The sequence below is a fragment of the Lethenteron reissneri genome, chromosome 15 (assembly GCF_015708825.2).
Source record: "Lethenteron reissneri isolate LAM-NWPU_2019-01 chromosome 15, ASM1570882v1, whole genome shotgun sequence".
Taxonomy (NCBI): Eukaryota; Metazoa; Chordata; class Hyperoartia; order Petromyzontiformes; family Petromyzontidae; genus Lethenteron; species Lethenteron reissneri.
Genome location: NC_083793.1, coordinates 3,388,747 through 3,414,728, shown reverse-complemented (window position 1 = coordinate 3,414,728; position 25,982 = coordinate 3,388,747). Strand labels below are relative to the sequence as shown.

At 45.0% G+C, this 25,982-nt stretch overlaps 1 protein-coding gene across 1 annotated transcript in view; it reads right to left on the bottom strand.

Annotated features, from left to right (window-relative positions):
* The window catches only part of LOC133342590 (A disintegrin and metalloproteinase with thrombospondin motifs 20-like), a 160,991-nt gene that overhangs the window by 98,697 nt on the left and 36,312 nt on the right, over positions 1-25,982 (bottom strand). Inside the window, 1 exon segment of the mRNA XM_061551813.1 lies at positions 4,320-4,672. Coding sequence (XP_061407797.1) covers positions 4,320-4,672 — 353 coding nt within the window.

The window sequence follows — 25,982 nt, the reverse complement described above, 5'->3', positions numbered from 1 at the left end:
TAAAGGAAGACATGAAGACGGTCAACGCATTCCCTGAAGATGCCCTGGACCGAGCCAAATGGAGAAGACAATGCCGAAAAGCGGACCCTGTGCCACAGCGGGAACAACGCTAGGAAGATGTTTGTCCTTCCCCCGCACCTACGATTAGCGTGGTTGGCTACGTACAGAGCGAAAGAAGTTCCACATTCATACTTGCATTACCAGACTCTTAGAAGAGGTGGGAATGCCCACGCTTGACAACAACACATATGACTTGCCGATTGACTAACTGTGGCGCGCACATTTAAACTTCTTGGATGGACAAAACCGTGAAGATTTAAGGTACATGTACTTGTCCAATTTGTTTTTGTTACTGCACGATTTATTTACGTGTTTCTTTTTGTTGGGGAGTTCCATTGTAATGAAATGACAAAAGCGTTGCATAAATGCGCAATCAAAATTATCTCTTCGATGTCCAGCACCAAACTGATCCGTAAGCACCATGATACAATCTCAAAACCAAAATGATAATACGTGAAATTTTTGTTACACAAGTTATGTCCAACGCTGTAATTCTACGGAACTGACCATGTGTATACAACATGTAGTAGAATATATAAATGTGCTGATTGTATTTTAAATCATTGTCATATGTAAGTTAGAAAGATTCCACCAAGCAAGCAGAGTGCAAAGCACAATTGACAACAGATAAAATCTACAACATGCTCAAGCAAAGTGTGTTAAAAAAAAACACGAATATCTGTTGTTCCCATTAAAATATTTTTTGAGTTCATCAGTCTGTTATCCTCCCAGACAAACTTTCACAGAAGTATTTGTTTCAGCACACACGCGGATTTTGACAATCTGAGTCTCTTTAGAAAGCCAGGCGAGTTAAAGACATGCCGCTGTGTTGCCACAAGTTCCATAATACAAGTTTTTTGGGGTTAGCTCGTGTAAATATATAAAAGTGTGAATGAAACAGGAGGATTTCTCCACAAATCTGGATATTGTCTGATGAAGCTAGTTGTAATTACTGGCGAAACGTCATACTCACATTGTAAATGTTGTGGCTTTGCTCTCCAACACACCGGTGTGTTGTACTGGTGATGATTTGGCACGTTCTGTTTACGTGACAAATCTTTACTAGTTGGCTGTGTCGGGTGGTGGCGGGTTTAACGACACATTTATATATTTACGCGATCTCACCAAAAATAACCTGTATTATGGATTATCTTGATCGCGAAAGCCTACGCGTTAAACTTACCACGTGTTATTGGCAAGAGCACTCCACTTACGCAGTGGGAACCATCAGCGTGGAACAACTAGGCAACTGAAGGCTGTGCAGATTATCGCGCTTGTGCTGTATGCCACACCGATGCGTTATTGGGTCGTACTGCGTATCGTTCGTCGGTCACTGCATAGCGCGCTTCCAGATGCGCTTCTGTAGCTGTCTAAAATGCTCTTCCTTCCGAGACCGGAGTACTGGCAGGGAACTTATAAATGTAAATTGAAAACGTATTTCTTTCTAACTGCTTTTTGTGCCTAGTTTCCTCCCCACCTCCGATTGACATGGTTGGCTACGTACGGTGCGGATGAAGTTCAATGTTCGACGTTCTTGATGTGCGGAGTTTATGAAGAGTTCATGAAGAAGCTCCCAGCAGATGCAATGGACCATCGGGAATCACGCCGAACAATGCACGGCACGACCTGAGATCACCTCTGCGAGCCGCAGGCTTTCATTAAAGTGTAAAAACGATAAAGATTGCCTCGTGGCCATCGGCGACCCTGAACCCATCTTGAGCTGGGAGACTCGTCGCATGCACCGCAAATAGAAGAGGAATATGTTTCAAATCACGACTGTAAATGTCAAGGATAGCAGCGCGTTGCAATGAGCGGGACCGGTCCCCGTGGGGTCACGTCACGCCGGGCGCCGTGACGTGGCCCCATCCTGAGTGGGGCGCCGCACGCACCGCTTACGCTCGCCGCTGCTGAGCTCATTCGAAATAACTCCACGACGCCTCGCTATTTGAGTACGGGGCCTTGCAGTCTAATGCAAGGCCAGTGCACTCCAAATCCCTCGGTTCAAGGCCAGTGGTTATTTTCGGAGCACCCCCCGCTAGCTGTGGCTTTTTTTTGTTTTAGTTTCCAGACAGAAAGGCATCAGGGTCCTTCTTCGTGACTGCACCGCGGTAAGCTCCTGGGAAATCAGAGCTATTGTGTGTCGCCCAAGCTATCTCATCTCCCCCTCCTTATCTTTAGTAAACTGTGAAAAGGATACCCGTTTGCAATAATTGTCCTCTGTAGCATTTGCAGTCACTTTGAAGTTCACTGTCCTCTTACTAACCGACGTGATCCGTGGCTTCGACTACTTTGCTTCATATAACGGTGAATGGATGCTGCCCCTGTGTTAACGGTTGGCACACTCGACTCCGTGGTCCGGAGGTCGCCGGTTCGATCTCTCCAGTGCGGCAGCTGAAACGATGGGCGACTTTCCCAAATCTCCCCCTGCCTCTGTCTCAAATCTCCCCCCAGCAATACACCACAGTTCGTCGATTTGCAGGTCATGTGCGGTGAGGGCCAGGGTGGGTACTCCAACTCCTTTCAAGACCCTCCCAGAGGGACTCTCCCGGGGGCACATCAGTGAAGGACAATTTTTGCCAGCAGTAGCACGAGTAAACACTTGCAGACCTGCACCTTTATCTATACCAGGGGTGGGGAACATTTTTTTCTGCCAAGGGCTATTTGGATATTTATAACATCATTCTTAACAATTAGCCTGTTATATTTGGTCAAACATTTAATTAACTCACCCCTAATGCGATGGCTGGAACTGCTTCTCTTTGGCGAGGCGTGTGATGTTAGCTGGTATTGATGATGCTGTTACTCGCAACTGCTTTGCCAGGTTTGCTCCTAGATTTATTGAATTTCGAGTCCCGCCTGCGGTTGCCTTGGCAGGGCCAGACCAAATGATTTCGCGGGGCCTTATATGGCCCGCGGGTTGGACGTTCCCCCACCCCTGATCTATGCCATCTCATGTAATGGTTAGTTAATGTACCAGTATATAATTTTCTGTGTGCATGATAAATGGATCATAGGTTGAAGCTCAGCTAATCGGTTTATTATAGTCTGAGTAAAGATTCTGATTCCTCGAGCAGAAAGCTCCAAATGCTGCGAGTTCAACTTCCGGTCACGATGGTCTCCACGCATCATCCATCCGAGTGTGAATAAAATTGACACAAACTTGTTCAGGAATAAATTGGAGGGAAGTTGACCACGATACCCATCACAGAGAGTTGTCACCCTGCCATAACAATGAGCAATTTCCACCAATGGATATTAATTGGCGAATATGGACGACAATGCCAGCACACAGTGGCAAACTCTCTCGTGAACGTCCACTATGATGCAGGCGGTGTCTGAGTTGACGGTTAATACACCACAGTATTAACCAGGGCAACCACTGGTTTCGAATTGTGAATCTCACTTATAATGGCATAGAAAGTGCATGTAAAATTATCTATTTTAATACGTCGTTCTTTATATATATATTACTAACCCCACAGTAAGGATGGTATGCTTACAATAAACTAAAAATATATAATAATAGGTTCTACCGTTTCTGGCAATAAAACAGGTGTTACGATGTTAAAACACCAAACTAAAACTAAACAATTTTTCTCCAAGTAAGTCCCACTGAGCTATGTAGCGCTTTTTCATAAGCGACCTGGCCACAAATGAAAGCTCAATGAAGTGGCTTATCATGTGGAACTTTAAAGTTGCCAAATGTGACTCTAAATGTGAAGGGAAAAACCAGATGACCCGGAAAACAATCCACATGACCATGAGGACAACATGAAAACTCCAAATATACAGGCCCTCTGGTTCGAGATAGCACCTTCTGTAAACAAGGCAAGGGAGTTAACTTCTCACCACCGTGAAATCTCTACACACCACTTCCTGCCAAGACAATCCTTATTTTAGATACAAAATATGAATGTGATTCATTTATCTATGAGAGCCTCCATGAGTTCCAAGGCTCTTATCAAGAGGGTCCTGTCTTGGGTTGTTTGTCAAATTAATGTTTAACGAACGATCTGCATTTGGAAATAAATCAGAGTACCCAGAAAAAACTCACACTCAAAGGGGAGGTAACCTTCAAAGTTCTGCACAGATGGTCCACAGTTCTACTTATTGTACTGCCACCGCCCGGTAACCTCACAGCTCAAAGGGTTTGGGAATCTCAAAATGTGCGATCCACCAAAACCTTCGCCTCCAGCTCAGCTGAAGGGATGACACATTTTGCGGTAGCCGCGCGTGACGACCGGACCGGGCGACGTTACCATGGACATGAGCGTGAGGACGTAGTGCTCCAGCGACTCCCCGTGGTAGCGCACCATCTTCCTGTCGGCCACCACCATCACCTCCACGTGCCGCGGGTACGACAGGAACCGCTTGCGTCGCGCCCTGCTGGTACCCTCCCCCGGCCCGTGCCGGTCGCCCCCTCGACTCCGCCGATCGCCGCCGGTTCCGTTGGCCGCCATCGGAGGCCGGTCGCCCGCCACGCCGGCATCGCCGCCGCTGCCCTCGCGTTCCGCCGCCCGTCCGTCCAGGTCGCGCCGGGCCCTCTTCAGGTCGTCGACCAGCGACGGGCCGCCAGCGGGCCACGGCTGAGATGCGTTCGTCGATCGATGGGCTGCGGCGGGGAGGAAACGGACACGGCAGACGCCCCGCGGTGAATTGTTGTGGTCACGATTAAATTCGGAGATGTTCCATCGCTCAAACGAGCGATGAGCCCAAGCGTTTCGATTTAGTGGCCCTGATCGGGTGGTGTAAATTCCACATTGCTATGGCAGGTGGTAGGTTCTCCATAGTATGACCACTATTGAGGTTGTATCAAGCCGATAGGGACGATAGGCCGGCTTAAACCCGAACCAGAATTAGAATCGACGACCCTCCAATTGCATTTTATATTACATACAATTCTTGCAGAATATTATTAGGTCATCATCAGCAATGATCAATCCACTGCTGGATGAATGCCTCCCCAAGCCGCCGCTGACTCTCACAGTTCTGCGATGTGACAATTCCCCCAAATGCCTGTACAGGAGCTGAATTAATCGCTCGATAAGCTGATGAATTTTGTACAGCCACACTTCTATTAATTGTACTCATTTCCATTTGAGCATTTTATGACACACTAAACCTTGAAATAATAATCTTTGAACGATGCCGTACGTGACTCTATCACGTGCTGCACGTCAAAGGTGCTACGAAGACCGACGCTTACATCCAGTGGCGTGAAACATTTATTACCAATGCTGATTTTTAAAAAAATCACGTGTAGAAACTCTGAGATGCATTCGTAACAATGTAAATCGCTGCCGGAATGCTTTCTTGTGACATCGTGCGACGCGGACACGGAGATAGGGGCTGAATGGGTCAGCGGAAGCTTTATCGGAATGCCATTCTCAACATTCCCCGAGATCCACTGGTCACGTGTGGTGCTCGGACCACCAAAACACAACCTGGCCATGAGAACACTCCAACGAGGTGGACAAACTAAAAGCGTGTATAATTAACGTATCTAAGTCATCGTCTTGGTTCTTTCGGTAAAGTCACGTGACTTTACCGAAAGAACCAAGAAGATGAATCCCTGCAGTCACGAAAGCTTTAAATCGAAAAGTATCTAAGTCATTTATTTACATTTCCTGACTTGCTTACCTGCTTTGCACTGCTTATCGTGTTTTGTTTGTACCCTTTGCTGTTGTAACTCGACTGACCCACCCATGCCGGACATCTGTGGGAAAGAGAGCTGCATAATTGCTCATCGGATTCCTCCTGCAGTCGAAATAGAGACGCTGATTCTGATCCTGATCCTGAGAGCGCACCAGCGGCTGAGTCGCCGCCACAGTGCGCGTGTTTCCGCATTGCTGCAACCTTGTTTGTGTACTGCCGCGTGCGTGCAGCTCCGGCCGTGGCCTGAGGGTGCCATTACCAGCACCATTGAGTCTTCGATGAACACAGCCTTAAGTGCTTTCTACTTTAACAATCCTTTCCTACTTCAAAGCCACAGTGTGGACAGAGCGAGAGAGACACAAAGAGCGGGGAGAGTACAAAAAGGGGGATCTACATTTTTTTTTCTTTTTACAAGCCTGAGCTCACATTTGCTGTTTTTGCACAAATTGAGGTCCACAAAGACATCTTTTCTTTCCAGGATTGCCGGTATCATTCCCCCACGATAACAAGGCCACTGCCTGAGGTCAGCCTTGCGCAGCAGATAAACATCGCCAATTGTCGCACCGCAGCCACGTGTCACTCTGCCTGGTGCCTGTGCAGCAGTCCCATTCACAACACCGGGTCGGTCCTGGCTCTTTGCTGCCGTATCGGTTCGCAGCACACGGCGCTTTGTATGTATGTTCAACTTCTTTCGCACCTTACGCAGCCAACCACGCTAATCGGAGGGCCATGCAATCCAGAGGTGACCGGCTCGATCCGATCTCTCGGCGTGGCAGTTGAAACAATGCTGCAAGTTTCTTAAAACCCCACCCTCCCCCACCACCACCAATCCCGCCTGAAAGAGTAAGCCAAACATTGAACTCCTCGACAGCGGACATGTAGAGATGCCTCTAGTGGTGGCCCTTCTGCCAGCAGTGGCACGAGCAAGCAATTGCAGGGCTGCGCCTTTAACGTCTTGTCTGCCGTCTGCACCAATTATAAACAGCTCTCAGGAAGAAGTGGGGGGGGGGGGACATACAAGCAAAAAGCACCCATCACGTACCCCTTTGCAGGTCTTTCACCTTTACCTTTACTTAGATCTATTACCTGTAATCCAGACCCCTTCCCCCACCTCACTTCTCTAAACCGAACGCGGAGACTGAGAGTCTTTTGTGGGAAAAGGCCAGGGGCGTTGCCTCTGTTGTTCCTGCAGTGCGTTGCAGCGGGCACCGGGCGTTGTGCAATGCCGGTGCACGGCGGCCACGTGGTTCACATTTGCGGAGAGATCCGGCAGCGCGCCGGCCCCAAGGTGCAACTCGTCTTCATATGGCGCTCGCTCAAGTGCACAAAAATAGCCTAAATAATTGACGATAACCCACTTAATGAAGACGTTTTCAGAGCTATGTTTTTGTATACCGCTGCCAACACAGTCCCTTGTTTGTTTTATCTTGACTGTATAGAAATTATGCAGACGATTTAGCAGAGCTTATAAACTACTCTCACGTACGTAGCTTTATTTAACATGGATTTAGATCAAATTTGGCAGAGCGGTGGTACCGTAGTTAGTGCCACTAGAACCTGTCGAACTGAGTTTGAATACCAGCCTTCTTGTCTAACATCAGCGGCGGGCAATACCTTAGCTGGTCCCAGAGTGCTGCATTCACAAAGGTACTCCCGGCAAGTGCGGTGAAATATGGTTAAACGGCCTCTAAAGTCGAGGGGCGCGGGGAGGCCTTCATCCAGCAGGAAATTGAAAATGGGGATCCTTATTGATTTTTGGGACGGATCAAGCAATATATGACCCAAAAGTAAATTTTGAATCATAACACTTTTCTCAGAAGCCTACCTGTAAAAGGGCTGTTACATTTTTAATAGGACGATATCGTACATAGGAGCAATCCAACATAACTAATTAACATACAATTCACTCGATTTAAGTACAAAAATATATAATTTACAGCCCAAAGAAACTAAAATATTTGTTTAGAATTTAAATGTGACACCGTAAACAATAAAATTGTCTGCAGAAATTACGTTTTCAATGCCTCTCCCTTGCTTAAGCGAGATGACGTCAGTGTCACCGCATGCCTTAGGCAACGTGTCGGGGCTCAGCTTATTATTATTATTATTATGACAGGAATTGTTAGAGCATAGAAGAGCACACGCTTTGACAAATTGATCAAATTCAGCAGACGCTTAACACAGTGCCCCAAGGATAATGGTTTCACCAAAGGAACACAGAAGGTAACGTGTTGTATTATCAACCTTCATAGCAAACACTTTGAGCCTACGTCACGTTTTGGAAACGAATAGATTGCGTCTTATTTTAAATATATTTTTTTAAACGCGAACCATAACCATAAACCGCACTCTTCAACAATTCACACAAACCATATTAATCGTTGGAAGAAAAAAAAATCCTCCGCATCAAATATACTTCTACCATTTGTTTCGGAGCTAAAATAAACACGTATGAATGTTGCCAAAGATATTTTTTTTCTTCCTCTCATACAAGCGCACCGCCAGTTTCTTTTAATGAGCTGTAATATGGAAATAAATAAATATCTAACCACAAAAATGCGAGAATCCTGGCATGCGAAAAGGAGAGCCATAAAGCGGCCCTTGAGATAAAGTGACTTCCTCTGCCATTGTCTCTGGAGAGAAGGTCAAATTGTTAATTATTGGGAACAGCTCCTAGCCTAACCCCCACCCACAAACCTACTGCCGAAAAACCCTGATAACCTTTTAGGCAAAGTGAGCCGACTCTACCCTAATGCCTGGGGGATATGGGTGCTCTGTAAACTTTCCCAGGGAAAATAAACGCACGGATAAATTATTAAACAAACGTGCGAGAATCCCGGCAATAGGCCGTACATGTACAGGACATGAATCACATCACCCTTCGCTTGAATGCATTATGCAAGAACAATCGACAACTTTCCACATTTCCCGGAATTAAATTGGCCCTACCTGCTGTTTGAAACGCTCCGCGAGGTATTGGCCAAAACTATTGAATGCAGGTTCCACCCAAAAATATATCTTGATTCTCAATGATTATAAGGATTAACGGTCATCTTAAATGGTATTGTTTCAACGTGTTTTTATTCACCAACAAGCATAATTCCCAACAATTCCCAACATTGATTTGTAATTTTTAATTTAATGCCATTCGTTACATGTTATTGAATATAACCGCGGATTAATTTCAACCACGTCTGTCTGGAGTAATTGAGCCCAACAATATACCTGCAACCAGCACCCCACATCCAGTGAAAGCTATCCCTAGGTAAATAAATGTGTTCGATAACATGTAGGCATGAAGAGGACCATGTCCAGGAGTAGATTGACAAGGGGCAGTAAATGATTACATTCATGAGATATATATATATCCTAGTGAACGAGTACATGATTAACTTTCACAACATCCCCAAATTCAGTTTGAGAATACATTTTTTAAATGTCATAAATACCCAGAGCATAGTACAAGATGGTGTCTTCATTAATCGAGCACGGGATGGTGCTCATCCCTTTAACACCCTTTAAGCCAGTGGTAAAAAGTCTTCATTCCTTTAGTGGGGGGTGAGACTTCCTTAGGACAACCACTTCTCACTTCCCCACAAATTGATACTGATTTTATCTACCCTGCAGAGAGATGAAAGGCTGAGTCGGCGCCTGACCTACATTTGAACTCCCAACCTCCAAACTGTGAGCCACGCACCCCGCTGATGTGTGGGGTGGAAAAATATTGAGAATAAATTATGAGCGAGCTATTTTAACGATTTTAGTTTTACTAGGCAAGGCCCATTGAGCAATATAGATCTTTTTCAGAAGTGACCAGACCACAAACGATAGCTTATCACGTGAACATTTATAGCAGCCAAATACTCAAGAAGCACGTTGATTCTAAATTTGGAGGGAAAAACCAGAGGACCCTAAGAAAATCCACTAGATCACATGGAGAAAACGCAAACTCAAAATATACAGCAGGCACACGGGTCGGGATGGAACCAATGACCTCCTGTATTCCAGGCGAGGTAATTAACATCTCATCACCGTGGCACCCATAATTAAGAAGGTTTTCTATAAGATGGGTTGTAAAGGTAAATGTGCAGCCCTGCAATGTCTTACTCACGCCACTGCTGGTGGAAGGGCCTTCACTTGAAGCAGCTAACGAGGCCCTCTGAAGGCTATTGTGGCCTTGAGTTGGGAGTACTCACAATTCACCACGCAAGACTTGCCGACCAATTAATTGATAATGATGCACATTTGAGACATTTAACACGAAGTGCATAATTAAATAACAAATATTTAAACTAAAAATACAAACTTTTGCTGGTATCTTTTATGGTTCCTTCAAACAACCTTATTTGTATGCATTTTGAAGGCACTTTAAATGTTTTATAAACTTAAGCTTCCATAAAAGTGTGCCATTTATTTGCTGTTATTGTTTAATTAGAATTATGAAAATATATGTGTGTGTGTACATAGTGATGCTGTGTGGAATTTTCTTGGCATGTTACAAATCGGGTCACCTCGGACACAGTTATGCCCTTTCCTCTCTATGCTTGTGAAATGTCGACCCCTCTACCTGAACATAGTTACTGGATTGAAACATGCAGGCTGACCTGTCCATGATCTATCCTGAGTTTCACCAGGATGGATTGTGTGAGGAGCTCACAGATCCTTGAAACATCTGGACACAATCCCATCAGTGAGCTCCTCCAGCAGGCGAGGCTGCATTGTCTGGGTCATGTATGTAGCTTGCATGCCCACCCACTCAACAAATTTCTGTTTGGAAAAACGGGTGCGGCATGGGTTAGATAAGAGATCGGCAGATGTAGTATGGGAGGATTTGTGGCTGATAAGACTTTCAGATGACCGGTACCAGCGGTGTCAAGATCGACCACTGTGGAGGATGCTTATGAAGGATACTAATGGGCAGTAAAGGCAGTCATCCTCCAGCAATAACAGCTGGAGGAGCGATGCTCAGAACAACAAGCAGAGGATGAAGCCGCTAAAATATTGTTTGTGGGCAGAGTGGGGAGCATAGGCGTTGCATCTGCCATTCATCTCAGTCAGTTAACCCATAACATCTGAGTCTGTTCAATGACCTCCTGCCAGCGATCTCTTCAATACTTCAAGTGGCCTCAAAGCGCACCTAATCTGACATAAGCACTGTGGTGACATCACCATCGCTCAGTGGCAAACGGAGGTTGTTGTTTGTGTGTAGAAATAATGATAACAATTTACAGTGCTCTATCAATCGACTGTTGAAATAAAGTTTCCACATGCCGTCAATTGATTAATTCAATACATGATGCAGTGAATACTATTGGATCGTGCAAATGTGTGAACATATGAATGATTTTGCCTACTTCGAGGTCACTTGTGTACACAAATACACAATACACAACAGACGTAATCCATTGCTGGTTTATGAGCATCGCATGCAGCATTCATTCCACCTCCTCGTTCACGATGCCACACCTCATTTAAACTGCTCCTGCCTGGAGACCATAAACGAGCCAATCCCCCGGGATTTTGGTGCAGGAATCCGAATGATCACGCGGGACACTTGTGCAATCCCATGGGGATTTTGAATTGACAGGGCAGCTCCTTCCACCGAGAGCAGGCACAAACCCCCCAATGACACTTGCGATGGTTCTGTGGCTCTGATGCCCTAACCCTGCCCGGCCCAGTTGAAACCCATCCCAGTCACCATTGGCCCAAAACATCCTCATCAATACCACCCAGGGTGGTGGGGGGGGTGCATAGGATATCTCGATCACAAATATATCTGATATCAATGCCACTATCGTGGCTTTACACGAGTAACAAGGTCACTTTTGATGTAGATATTGTTTCAGCAGCAAGCAGGTAATGGTGATATGAAACATCTGTGGAATACGAATATCAGGAACAGAATCAGAATCTTTACATGGACTGGAGGATTCCGCTGAGATATGAAGCTCTTCCGTAATAGAGGTTTTTTGGGGTTAGATCGCGTAAATATAAAAATGTGTCGTTAAAACCGCCACCACCCGACACAGCCAATTAGTAAGGGTTGTCACGTAAACAGAACATGCCAATTTATTGCGAGTACAGCACATCGGTGTGTTGGAAAGACAAGCCACAACATTTCAAATCTGAGTACAACGTTTCGCCAGTAATTACCACTAGCTTCAGCAAAAAAATAATGAAGCTCTTATTTTTCCACAGATGTCTAGTATGAAGTGTGTCTATAAAACAGACAGCATGTGCGAGCTAAGCTTTACGCTAACGGTGGACACTGGCAGCATTCGCAACCCCAGGTGGTTACCAATCGACCCCACTTGGCTCATGGGGCTACAGAGTCCATACAGAGAGTGCGCGCGCAAAGAGCAGATTACGGGAGGTGGTGCCTCTGTGACCCTACCCACACCCCGCCCCTTGACCCGGAGAACCTGACCCCGGCACTCCGGCACCCACACCTTTGCCGAGGAGTATCCCGGGCGACCGACTGTGGGTTTATTTTATTAATGGGGCGGCTCTTGCTGCCAAAGCGCCGAAGTCACTTGTTCGCAACCTTAAGCGGTCCCATTAGCGGGGGTCGGGAGGCGGGGGGCTGGCGGGTGTGACGCTACTGTTCAAACGACCCCCGAGTGGCTGAGCACACAGTTGCGTCCTTTGTTAGGGGGGCAGGAGAGGGGTTAATGCAGTGGACACGATGGAATTTTTTTTCGTTGCGAGGCCGGTACACAAGGCCACCCAGAGACGTGGCCGTTCGCAGTAGAATATGGAACAAAAATCTGAAAAACTAAAAAAATGCGTCGGAGAAACGTGAAGGGATGGACGATTGGCAAGTCGCCGTTGAGACAAACGCAGCGGGTCGAGAAACTTGAGCAGGTTGATAATATCATCATCATCATCATCAGACAAACTTAATAGGAGCGGGGTTGAGCAGAACAGATGCCAGCGAATGGAACGCTCCAATGATTACGTGCGCCACGGAGATGGAGCGATGAATTCGGTTAATTCACGGCTCGGAACGGGAACAGGGGGTTGAGTAGGCCAGGGCAGTGGCGAGTGTCAAGAGATGTGACGGACTGTTGAGAGAAGTGACCGTGCTTGGCAGGATGCATCACTCAATCTCTATGCCCTCTGCTCCGAGGAAGGGCAGCTGCCAAAAGGAGTCAGCCGAATGATGAATGTGGTTGGGTGTTTTTGCTGTTGCGTCCAGCGTAGTGTGCAGTGATGTTTGTTTTCTCTTGCCATTCATAGCGAAGTCAAAATCACCGGTTCAAGTTCCGAGCTTTAACCTCACACATGCAAAATGCCTTGCTCTTTAACAAATAACATCTTTGCGAGCCGCCTGTTTTGTTGTTGTTGTAGCTGAGTGGCACTTTTGCTTCGGAGCGAAACGCTACGAGCCGACGTCTCGTCGTACCCACGTGTATCATCACGTGACTGCACGAAAATGCACCCGTTGCCTATCGCACTTTGTTTTCTCTTCAAAATATACGCTCTGGCATGCGAAGGCGAGTGAAACTTAACATTAAAGTGAGTGGAAACAAGTCGTTCGCCAAACGCTGGGGCATGTTTTGGTGGGGCCACATCGAGATGTTGACGAGAGGCATATGCGTCATGTGGGGCCCATAAGGATCGCCGATTGTGCAATGTTGTGGAAAGCGAAAAAGGCATTTAATCAATCTTGTCCCAAAGACCCATTGACATGACTACTAGCGCCAACTAAAGGTACTCAAACACTTGTTTTCTTCCAAACATAATTGTCTTAAAGTGCCGGTGCTTTCGGGAACATTGTTTTATCTCTAAATAACGTGAGCAGGCTGCCTTTCTGTAATGGTTAGCACAGCGGGCTTGCAATCCAGAGGTCACTAGTTCAATTTGACCTCCCGACGTGGCAGCTAAAACGACGGTGCAAGTTTCTTAAAAATACCCTCCTCTGTCCGCAGAGCAGTGTGAATGAATGTAGCGCAGTGAATCAAGTGGCAGATCGTGTACAGTGGGGTAAAGTGTGGGTACCCCCACCTCTTCCGATACGTCTGGTCAGCGTGGAAGAGTAGGCCACACATCCTCTATATGGGCTGTCTAGAACTCTCTCTAGTGGAGAACCTTCTGCCGGCAGCATAACGCATACCTATGGGTTACTTAAAGGAGCCCATATGATTCCACACCTCCGATCAGCAAGGTTGGCTGCGTACAGTGCGAAAGAAGTTCAATACACATCGTTAATGGCCCAAAGTTTACAATTGCCTGCATTCAAATTCCTAATAGTGAAAATAAAAAAATAAAAATCCATGACGCAGTGTAACTCTGTCTGGTATTGATGACTCATAGTTGCATCTTGATGGGCTCTCCAACTGCTTGAAGAAGGCACATACATACAAAGACAAATATTCCATGTATAGCCTGTAACAGAATGTTGGAGCAAGTGCTGTTAGCGAGCACCTATGAAGGACGGCACAGCACACGAGGGGATGGGTGGCCAACACCACGCATAAACACAACATAGATAAACCCACGCGCGTAGCAGACAAACACGTTGATGGAGTGGTGTTTGGCAGCAGACTTCCAATTTACGCGACTGATAAAAGTGAGTGCGCGTTATTGCATTGCAAATCTGACGTGCGGATGACATGCGACACGACATAACCCAAACGTAATTAACCTGTTCAACTCGCAAGACCATTCCACGAAAGAACACATTCCTGACACACGCGCGTGCACACACACAACACACACAAGCACACCCAACTCTACTCTTGACAATCACAGCTGCTTCTCTAGGACAATATGGCTCAGAAATAGCCAGGTTCCAATGACAGTTATTAATGCATCTTGTGTTTACCAATGGCGTGTAATTAAATCCATTTTCTGGTGATGTAATCTTGTGGCTCTGATTCCTTGACAATGACAAATGGCCATAAACGTGAGGCTCCCAACACACATTACGCACGGAATGCAAAGTAATTGGAGCGGGGCTCCATTGGCCTACAGAAGAGCATTTTCCCCATTATGCCAATTACACGCATTCCAGGAGACGTTATGCAACAGCCCGGCCGAAGGTTGGGTCTCCCTCAAGGTGTCCCACCACGAGGATTACCGTAGTGGCACGGGACACACCTAGGGTTTGCGGAGCGGCAAGCGTGAAGCGCATTGCAGGCCCCCACGCCTCATTTTCAGATTACGATCACCCCCCCCTTCGCTTAATGTCCCGAGCGAGTGAGCCTGTGTGTGGCCCCGACGCCATGCCCGGTTCACACCGGGAGGGTGGAGCACACGAAAGAAAGAAAGCCCCTTTTTCAAATGCGTGGCCCAGGTTAAATGTCTGGAAATTATGGTGGCTGTGGCCTAACGCGCCGTTCAGTTCGCTTATCTGGGTCAAATCTGAGCCAAAACTAACATCGCGTTGCTGTGGAGAGAGGCGCCACCAGTCATGCCACCCCTTTGCTCGATTTCGCCGACACAAAAAGGTCGTTTCACCAGCTGCATTTGCTTAATTGTTTTCATCGGAGATCATCTTTGCCGCATTGCTATTTAAGTTTCAAGTAAACACTGTATTCAGTTTCAGCCTTGATTAATTTTTAATAGGCATTTTCAGTGGAGTTTCTGCCTCGTATGTTCACTCTGCTCTCGCGTTATGCTCCCTCACACCGCTCAGTTTCTACGACGCTCCGTCACAGAAACTCCGATCAGTACGGTTGGCTACGTACGGTGCGAGAGAAGTTCAACAGACGTACGTGCAAGCAAATACATATCGAACGTGTAGCTTACTCAACGTAGTCACAGAAACGTAGTGGCCAGTCACAGGCAAACTCGATTTGCTTCACAAATCGGACAGATCGGTGTTGCTGTAGAAAGCAGAAACTGCCAATGATTTGAAATCCTCTCAAAGTGGCAGCAAATTTTACATTGCTCCATGAAGGCCTCCCCATAACCTGTTGTTGATGGGGATTGTTTGGCCATACTTCACCACACTGGCGAGTGTGCATTAGGGGGACCAAGATCTAAATGGGATATCACTCGCCATCGATGTTAGCCATGGCTGGGAATTGAACTCAGACCACCGGGTTGATAGCGTAGTGCGCTAACTACTGCGCAACACATTCTTGCTTACAAGTGTGAGTCAGAGCATTAAGCTTATTTATTTTCTTCTACGAATTTGTTTTGCCTTTCATTTAAATATGTTGAGTTAAAATGATGTTCAAGACTTTATTGAAAAAATAAAGAAAGTTTAGATGTTTGAAGCAGAATTGTCCCGTGAATGCTCTGTCATAGATGCACATTAGACTCATGGGATAGAACAAACGGGTGCATGGCTGAGTATTACAAGCGGTAGTTTCCCTTATTGCGTTTTTGAAATTCGTAAAGTAGATTGCACTCTGATTTAAACCTTTCGTGACTGCAGGGATTCATATTCTTGGTTCTTTCGGTAAAGTCATTTTTTTTTTAATTTTCTTGCTGTGGTTTTTACACCAGATGATGATTGCTTGCGTTGCAATCGAAACGCCGTGAGAATTTAATGTTTTATATTTTTATTATTTTATTGTTTCCCTTCTACGTGACTTTACCGAAAGAACCAAGAAAAAAAGACCGCACTCTGTCGAGTTCATTTTCAAAGCTTTCGTTCCTGTTTACGAGCACAAGTTTAGCAAAACATTCCTCCTCCTTGGAAAGCAAACGGGTGACTGCTGTGAAACTCGAGGCAGTTTAATATTTGGCAATGTTTTGTCGATCTCGTGTTTTTAATTGACCTTCTGAGTAAGTGAAAGGAAATGCGAAAGGTCATCACGGAAATGAGGAAATGGCTTTGCACTCACAACCTGAGCCACACACGCACACAGATGAAGATCACCAGAGAGACGCAATGCAATAGAACACCGCTCGTTTCATTACGAGGGGTACATCGACAGCCACAGATAGAAACATTTAAAATATCAATATATTAACTAAATTTACCATGGGCACAATTGCCCTGGAAATGACATGCAGCTGAATGTATGGATATTGATGAGAAAATATCCATTGACAATTGTATTCAAAATTACGAAACAATGTAAAGTTGATGTTAGGGTTCTTTAGAAAACTGAACTTAATAATGAAAAGCAACACTCTCTTGTCCCTGCAGAGGAAAGTTTTCAATCAGTGCAAGTTCAACAGCTGTGACCCGCAGATTTGAAACATGGACAGCGGCAGAGAAAATTGTACAAATTCTGAAAAGTTGTGCAGAGATGCCTGGAGAGGTACATTCTTGGAATTACACGGAGAGACGGAGCAAACAACATGTGGATCAGAGAACAAACGCAAACTAGAGACATATTGACTTCAGAAAACTAAGCGGGCCTGGCAGGGGTTATATGGCCAGAAGGAATGTTGGGCAATGGATGAGGATGGCAATGGAATGGCAGGCAAAGGACAGAACATGCCCAAGAAGAAGTAGATAACTAAGGGGGCAAGGAACAATGCGATCTGCACATGTGCAGGAACAAGATGATTGTGGCATCGTGGGCCCATAATTATTTTAACGAGGTGGATGCTGATGACATGGGGAGGACTTCATACAGCAGTGAATTGATGATGCTGATGATGTTTAAAAAACAAAACGAAGTATGATTGAAGAGCACAAGGGTGCACAGGATTAATATTTAGTGGAATATCCTTTCTCCGCGTGGAATGTGGTACAACACTGTCATGTTCTGTCTCATTCTCTCCAAAAAATATATATTAAGACTGTTGTTTGCAGCGTATTTAAGCCGTGGTGGCATGTAGAGGCTATCCAAATACTAATGGCAATGTACTATTACATTTTATGACAGCCTTTGTCAAACTACTGCAGGGCGAAGGCCTTCCAACGCTGTATTTGTCACTGGGGTTGTTTGCCACACATCACCAAGCTTGTCCATGTCGGTTGGTACATTGTAGGCCCCAGGAATGGTTCAGATATAGGGGGTGTTTGAGAATTGTTATGTATGACTTATGAATCATACAATGAGAACGAGGTGCTCATGTTATATTTAGGCTCATGGAGCGAACAACATTTTAAGAAAAGAGGCAGAAATGATGGAAAACATTACAAACGAGATGAAAAACAAAATAGTTATTTAATCAAATTGTTATTCTGAATAACGAATATTAATGAAATGATAATTAGTTATCGAGGTGAGAGGGAATGATCAGATATCCAGTTTTTCAGTGTTTTTTAAAGTTTAAACATACAACTTAGAATAATGTAATTGAAGGCCGACACAGTTGTACTGTACACGGATGACTCCACGTCTACGCATCCCACCTTTACGGACATACCCAGACCAACATGGTGAGGTATGCTGATATAATCCCCGTGACTCGCATGGTATGGAGATGCCTTGTGTGTGTGTATGTTGAACTTCTTTCGCACCGTACGTAGCCAACTGCGCTAATCGGAGGTGCGGGTGAAGAACAACAAACTGATTAAGTCGACGGGACTGTAAATGCACACGAACGTAAGACACACACATAGATATTTACAAATGATCAAATATGCTATACCGTTTGATGTCATAGTGTACATCATCTGGGTTAAAGGTTCAATGAAAATTGGGAAGTGAGGCACCCAAAAGTACGCTCAATAACCGCTGGGCCATGCAACCGACCGATGAACTGAATAATAATAATAAACGAGCCAAAGATAACGAACAAACCAAAATAAATGTTGCCTTGCCGATCTTTTACGTACGTCAAAAAACATCCTAAACCCTCACGGACTGCTTAACCTTTGCCAAATGTTTTTGCTTACATTTCACAATTTTTTTTCTACAAGGCAGCTCCATTTATCTACCCAATATTTATTTTACAAATAGCCTTTGTACCTTCTGCAACTGGCCAGTAGAGCAGGCACAAAGAGAAGTCATTTTTCCCCCTCAATACAGTTTATCAAATTTCAGCTGCGGTGGTAACATCGTTCGGCACACTGGACTTGCAATCCAGAGGTCACCCGTTCAACCTCCCGGTGCGGCAGTTGAGACAATGAGGCAAGTTTTTCAAGTTTCCCCGCCTCTGTCCACCCATCAGTATATGTGGTTGCACCACTGTTAGTGAATCGGCTGTTTACACGTGGTAGGACAAGCTGTGAGTGTTCCCACCTCTACTAAGATGCCTTGCCCAGTGTGCAAGAGGAAACGAAATACCCTCCAAGACCAGTGGTTACCAGCCTTTACTAAACCCGTGGATCTGTCAACCCTAAATAAATAAAGATTAGTCGACTTCCATGCTGTAAAAAAATACAGATTTCTGTAAACAAAAAAATGTCTCCAACAATGCCACAGACCACCAATGAGTTTCTGGAAGATTTTTTGCTGGTTTCTCCTGGAAGTTTCTGTTGCGAAACGTCACTTTAAGATATTCTTTGTTCATGATTTGTTTGTTGCAGGTTGCACCCGAGTCAAGAGCCTCATGGCTCACAGGGCTATACCTAATCAATTAAACTGAAACTGAAAAACTGAAATCGCCAGACCAGAGGTTGGGTCCCACTGCTCTAGAAGTCCTCTCTAGAACGTCTCCTAGCGGGGGCCCCATCTGCCAACAGTGGCATAAACAACAGATTTCTGGGCTGCATCTTTACCGTTTACCCATTAGCACCCAGCGGCCAGCTCTCATAAATCACGCCATCGGACCTCTTGAGGTCTTTGCGGTAGCAAGCAGGATGTTGAATTAAAATGTTTGTGCGTTGATGTGAAATGTTCTCAACACACCGTCGCTTGCCACCGTAGGCCAAGGGGTTTGAATGAGGTCACATTCGAGTTGACCTTGAATGTAGAGGTAAGCAGCGCACCCATTACACCGGACCACCCATCTACAATAATGTGCCTGGATTGATGTTTATGCATACTGCCACAGTAAACTAACACCAGCACGTACAAGTACACATGCACACACTCGCGCACACACAAACAAACAAATAAACCTATTGAGGCTTTGCAAATGAAATGGAGTCACGAATTACTGTCTTACAGAGGCACGGGGGTATGGGGGGAATGTTAATCAATGTATGTATGTTGAACTTCCATAACATAGGTTTTTTTGGGTTAGATTGCGTAAATATAAATGTGTCTTCAAAACCGCCACCACCCGACACAGCCAATTAGTAAGGTTCCGTCATGTAAAAATAACATGCCTGCCAAATCGTTACTAGTCCAGCATATTGGTATGTTAGAGAGCAAATGTAATTACAACTAATTACAAATCTGTCTATCGCCTGATGAAGCTAGTTGTAATTACTTGCGAAACTTCGTACTCAGATTATAAATATTGTGGATTTGCTCTCCAACACACAACTGGTGTGCTGTACTAGTGACGAATTGGCCACGTTCTGTTTACGTGACAAACCTTACTAATTGGCCATGTCGGGTCGTGGCGGGTTTAACGCCACATTTATATTTACGTGATCTAACCCAAAAAACCTCTATTAAGGATGATATTGGTCACGAAAGCCTACGCATCAAACAGGTTGGACGTAGTTCGCACCGTACGTAGCCAACCGTGATAATCAGAGGTGCCGCTCATCCCACTGGCAAAAGGACCGAGGTATAGGAGCGCATGTGAAGAGGTCAGATGTGTGACTATCTATAGGGAATGACAGCTGCAACGTGCGCAAATAGTTTCCTGGGTGACACTAATGCGCAAACTGCTTTAAATGCGGAAAATGTTTGACTGTACTAGAGAGGTTCACGATTGTACGTGAGATTTTAGGGAATGCTACCGTTTGTGAATTGTCATATTGGTGAACATGTATAAAAAAAAACATTGCGCGGAATTTTGACGGTCGGATACACGCCATCACGCTGCGTCTTCGATGTCTGTGCCAGCCTTATCACGTGACCCCTGGCAATGCCGTGATTTTTCGGGCAACTTTTGCAGATGTGTGGCATTGCGCTTTGATTCTATGATACTGGAAAACTCGTTTCTTTAGAATTGCTTCATGCGTTTAGTTTGTTGTTGTTCTCCCGCACCTCCGATTAGCACGGTCGGCTACGTAACTTTGCGAAAAAAGTTCAACATGCAGTACATGCATGCGTACATACTCCGACGCGGCCACATTGCATGAGACATTGGCAGGACCAAGCGCCAGTGCGAGCCTTTGATAGCGCTGTCAAGAAACCCCCAGCGCCACTGCGGCGGGTTTATTGTTCCTTAGCTATCGGCGCTAATCGCAGGGGCGATTGCATCGGCCACGCAAGTCGTCAGTGCAAACAGGAAACAATAAGCACTGGGCCCGAATGAGACAATTAGAGCCACATTACGCAGCCCAGGGTCAGCGCTGTGTCACGGACGTAGCAGTCGTAGCGTGGCACGGCGCGCATCTCTTATTTATTTATGCATTGACTCTGTACGTGGAGGTACGGAGATGACGTCGAGTGACCGGCATGCGTGTGTGTGTGTGTGTGCAGACGTGTTGTACGTAGGGCGCCGCGGTTGTGAGATGTTAACTACCTCGCCTGGTATACAGGAGGTCGTGGGTTCAATCCCGACCCTGATGCCTGCTGTATATTTGGAGTTTGCGTGTCTCTCTCCCCGTGGTCGCGTGAATTTTTCTCTGGGTGCTCTGTTTTTTTCCCTCCACATTTAGAATCAATGTGCATTTAGAGTATTTGGCTGCTGTACATTTCCACACGATAAGCCTCTTTGTCGAGCTATTTGTGGCCAGACCGCTTCCGAACAAAGAGCTACATAGCTCAGTCGGCCTTATCTGGTGAAAAAAAAGTTTAATTTAGTATGTTGAACTTCTTTCACACCATACATAGCCAACCGTGTTAATCGGAGGTGCAGCAGGAAGGACAACAACCTAAACTTGCGGGATAGACGTTAAAGAATTGGGTATTGAGTATTGTCAGTAGTGCAAATAACAATAATCATCCTACTATAATGGAGCAAGTGTGAGTTGTTTGTCTGTTACTCTGTCGATCCCAAATGTTTTTTTTGTAAGAAAAAAAATTGACCACGTCAATTGCGTGAAAAATATGTTTACAATTAGATAGTGATTGCATGTTTTTTTATGTTAGTGAAAATGTTGATACAAAATTTGGGAAATTATACATTTGGTTTAAGATGGTCCCGATTTACGTCCCACATTTACGACACATCTTCTGATATGCCTCCGAACACATTTGAACGGTGCTGTTTCTACTGGGAAACGTAGTAGAAAGTCAGTGAGTTTTATTTTAAAAAGGTCAAGTCACTTAATCAGAGGAAGGAAGGGAAAAAAATGCACTTGTGTCAATGTTGATAAAAAAAAACTGTTTGTTCTCTACTGTACTGTTGCTGAATGGTATTGTCTATTAATTTCTCACTGCGAGTAGTTCTAATTTGACTCTTGTATATAAGTACATTAAGTTAGGCTTCATAGGATAGAGTTGAAGCTCAAAGGACCCTCAAGCCCTGCGCAGGATGTAGGAGATAGCCTGAAGGGCCCAACATCTTCCAATAATGACTAGGGTGGCCTCACTGAGTCTCAAGACTCGTTTTCAGACGGGACCTGCAATGGGAAATTCGGGTTAATTCCGTGAATGAGTGTTGAGGCTTGCTCCACACAGAAAATTGGTGCGCCCAGCGTAAAACCCATCCACACGAGGGGGTGACATGGGAGCACTGCCTTCTCCTGGTCACCTTCATGCCTAGAATACTTGGCTATCACTGGCAGTCGTCCATGCCAAGTCGCATGTAGGTTCAATCTGCTTAGCTTCTGAGGTCTGACAAAAGTCGGGCAAATTTAGAGTGATCTGGTTATAGCCATATTTATGAAATTCCCTTTGAAAAAACTCTGCACAAGATCTTGGACAGCGTGCATTTATATTCGCAGAATGATCTTCACAATTGTCATAGACAAGGTAAAGGTAGTTGTCGGTCCAATTTAGGTATGACAGATATATATTAAACTTTTATCTGTTTTGCCTTTAGTGTCCACATTACAAAACCCTCGTATCGTTGAGTTTATCCTTGTACTTTAGATCATCAGAAGTCTGCCTTGTAATGATGATGTGTTATTTTAACATTCAGCATATTGTGCCTAGACGTAACATGAATTAAACCATGAGATATTTATCATCATACAGACCCTCAAGCAGAAAACACAGCACTCCTCTCTGCGAGAGCCATAAAATTGGGTCGAGCTGAGTAAGGTCTTCACACGCATAGAAGGCATTTAACGCCCTCTGAATGGAACCAGTGTTAAAACCCTGATGCCGTTACGATAGCGGCTGACAATAGTTTACAGCTAACAATGTGGTAGATTACACTTCTCCTTATCCTATGAGTATGTGACTGTGTTGCCATGAGGTAGCTTATCGCAGCTCTGTTGAGGGCGTATTTATTTTTGAAGGGCTTTCTTCTCAATGTCGAACTAATTGCTCTGTCGGCTTCATTGTACGATACATGAAGAAATGTCCACTCCGATATCTCGCGCAGAAGGTGATGTCACTGAACTGCTGCTGAGATTCCTTCAAAGTGACCCCTTATCCATGCTATGGGCTCTGTTCGTTTCCACATCTCCCTGCTATGGAGATGCTCGTTGCATGGCAGTCTAAGACAAAGTTTTTTTAGCTTTCGGAGTTGTAACTTTTCCAAAATGACATTTAAATTTTTTTTTTATATGACTAGATTTTGTTTGCACATGTCAATGCATGACTGGGCTGAATGTATCAACTTGCTACACTTGAGCACCTGCTTTTGACATGCCGGGGGGGCGGGGGGGGGCTTCCTGGATCCAAACCCAGGTCCTCAACGTTGCTGGCTCAGTGGTATATCAACTGAACCACAGGGCCACTTCAAACTTAATACCACAATTGTTAAACCTGCCATGAATCAACAGAATATATGTATTTACACTGGAAAAAGCCTACGTGTTAAACTGGAGAAATCCGATTAACTGTAACGCGTTTTTTTCACAGATTTCTAGTAGGGGCGGGTCAACACGTGACAACAACAAACGATACAGAAACACGATAGGAGTGCGAAGAATATAAAATGTAAACAAATCACTTACAAATATACAATGAAAATTTTACTATTTACTTTTTCGTTATCTTACCAGGTAAAGCCGACTGAGGTATTAACTTATTTTTTCAGAAGCGACCTGACCAACAATGATAGCTCAACAATGATGTCCACGTGGACATTTATAGCAGCAAAATAATCAAAATAATCTCAATGCATATTTATAAATAAAATTTGCCACATCAAGCTGGTCCACGATAGCATCAATTGTAGTGGCACACGAGATGTGGCACAAGGATCTTACAGAAATGCATCGTTGATGACATTAACTTTAACCCTCCGCACGAAATGCCACATCCAGTTCAGTCCAATATTTTGACAACACTACGATACATGCGGAAATAAATAAACCGATCAGGAAGTTACAACATTCCTGCCAGCGCGGATCAATGATTCAGATTGTGTAACGGTTGCCGTGAAAGCAATCTGGAATCTTAAGAGTCGACGGGCGAGGACGTGCCCTTAATTATTTAGTTAATTTCCAATCCATGGCAACTGAGCACTGGAGTGGGTGGCACGAAGCAGAAATTGACGTCAGACAATGCCGCATATGTATCACGCTATCGGGGCATCCGCACAAGCGGTGCTACCCACTACAAGTTTGCCTTCCACAAGAGTTGGCCACACAACCCATGTGGAAATAAATTCTTATAAACATTCAAGCTTCTGCCAGGATCTGGTCTTGTTGAAAGCCGCGCTTTTTTTTGTGTTTGATTTAATTATTTGTGGTGACTATTTTGTCTTTTAATGCAAAACAGGATGTCGGGATATATTTTTAACTTTTATTTTCGCTTCATCCTGAATCCTGAATAAACATTGTATGGTCGGATAGGCGTTGCGCGTCTAATGATTGTCAATATGTGACATCAATAGGGTTGATAAAGGAGTTTTACATTTTGAGGTTGATGGTCAATGTCATCACTGATAAACGCTGCCCAGTTTTGAAGCTCGATTACAGGGATTGCGGTACAACATGCATTCACATCGACAATCGTATGCCAGTACAAATAAAGAACAACACAAAGAACCCTCACATGGCTTTGAACAGACTGTTGGGGCAAAGTACTGTGAGAGATCACCAATGAAGGCCTGCACGCGCACACGAGGGGGTGGGTGGCCAGCACCATGTTCGGACACGTTTGTCTCCCCAGTGCTGATGTTGACACTCCATGCCAGGTGCTCATTTATGGCTGAGTCGAACTAGGGGAGGTCCAGAACCGGTTCAATTATTTGCCACTGTTTTTGATCGTGAGTGGGAATTGAACTCGGGTCGCAAGGTTCGTAGCGCACTGCTCCCCACAAATAAAACAACAGCACAGACACACGCTCATAGGGACACGTGTGCTCAGCCAGATATATTCACAAGCTCACATGAAACCAGCATGTCGCTTATATAAAGCACCCATCCGCGCTCAATGAAGATGAACACTGCATGTTTAAACCGCTCAGAGTGTTAACTTTGTTTCCTAACTTTCCCTTTTATCCCAGAGCAGCTCTGTTATCAATAGAATGTCAAGGCCGCGGCCACCATGTTCACATGGAATTTTTTTTTCTTCTTCCTATAACAAAGTCACAATCTTAGCTGGAACGGGGAAAAAACCACGGCAAAACACACACACACGGCAAAACAAACAAAAACCCCATCAACATCTGTGTGGCGCGCTGAGGTGGCACTTTCACGCAGACAAATGTTCGCGCGGACGATAAGAGGAGGAGTACGGAAAAATGTGTACCTGACGCTTCAGGTGAGTGTTACGTGAACGCATCTTGTCACTGCCGCAATAAGGAGGCGTGGGGGGGGGGGATCGTGTGTGTGCTGATGAGAAAGCACTTGCTAATTCGTCATTACGGTTTTTATTGAAACTAGCCTAAGTTACATAATTTTATTTTTTGTAAATGCAAGATCAAAGCTTTGCTTGGCTGCTACCTGGAAATGGACTTTAACACTAGAATCAATGAGTTATGCCCACCTATTAATAATTTGCTGCCACTGGGTTTTCATTTATCCCCTTGTGTTTTTCATCTCTGATGTTACTCAGTTACTCAGTTATTCTCTCACCAGTAGCAAAATGCTGATTTGTTACGCAAAGCATGAACGTGATTAAATGCTGTTGAGTAAAATTCACCACCGGCGGTGGATGATATCTGCACTTGTGCAGCTCAGTCTTTTCGGTAGACTCAACCTTAAATGTGAAAACATTGCCGATGGGGAGGGCCGCCACCACCACTCTCTCGCTTGCCATACCGGCCATAATAGGTGC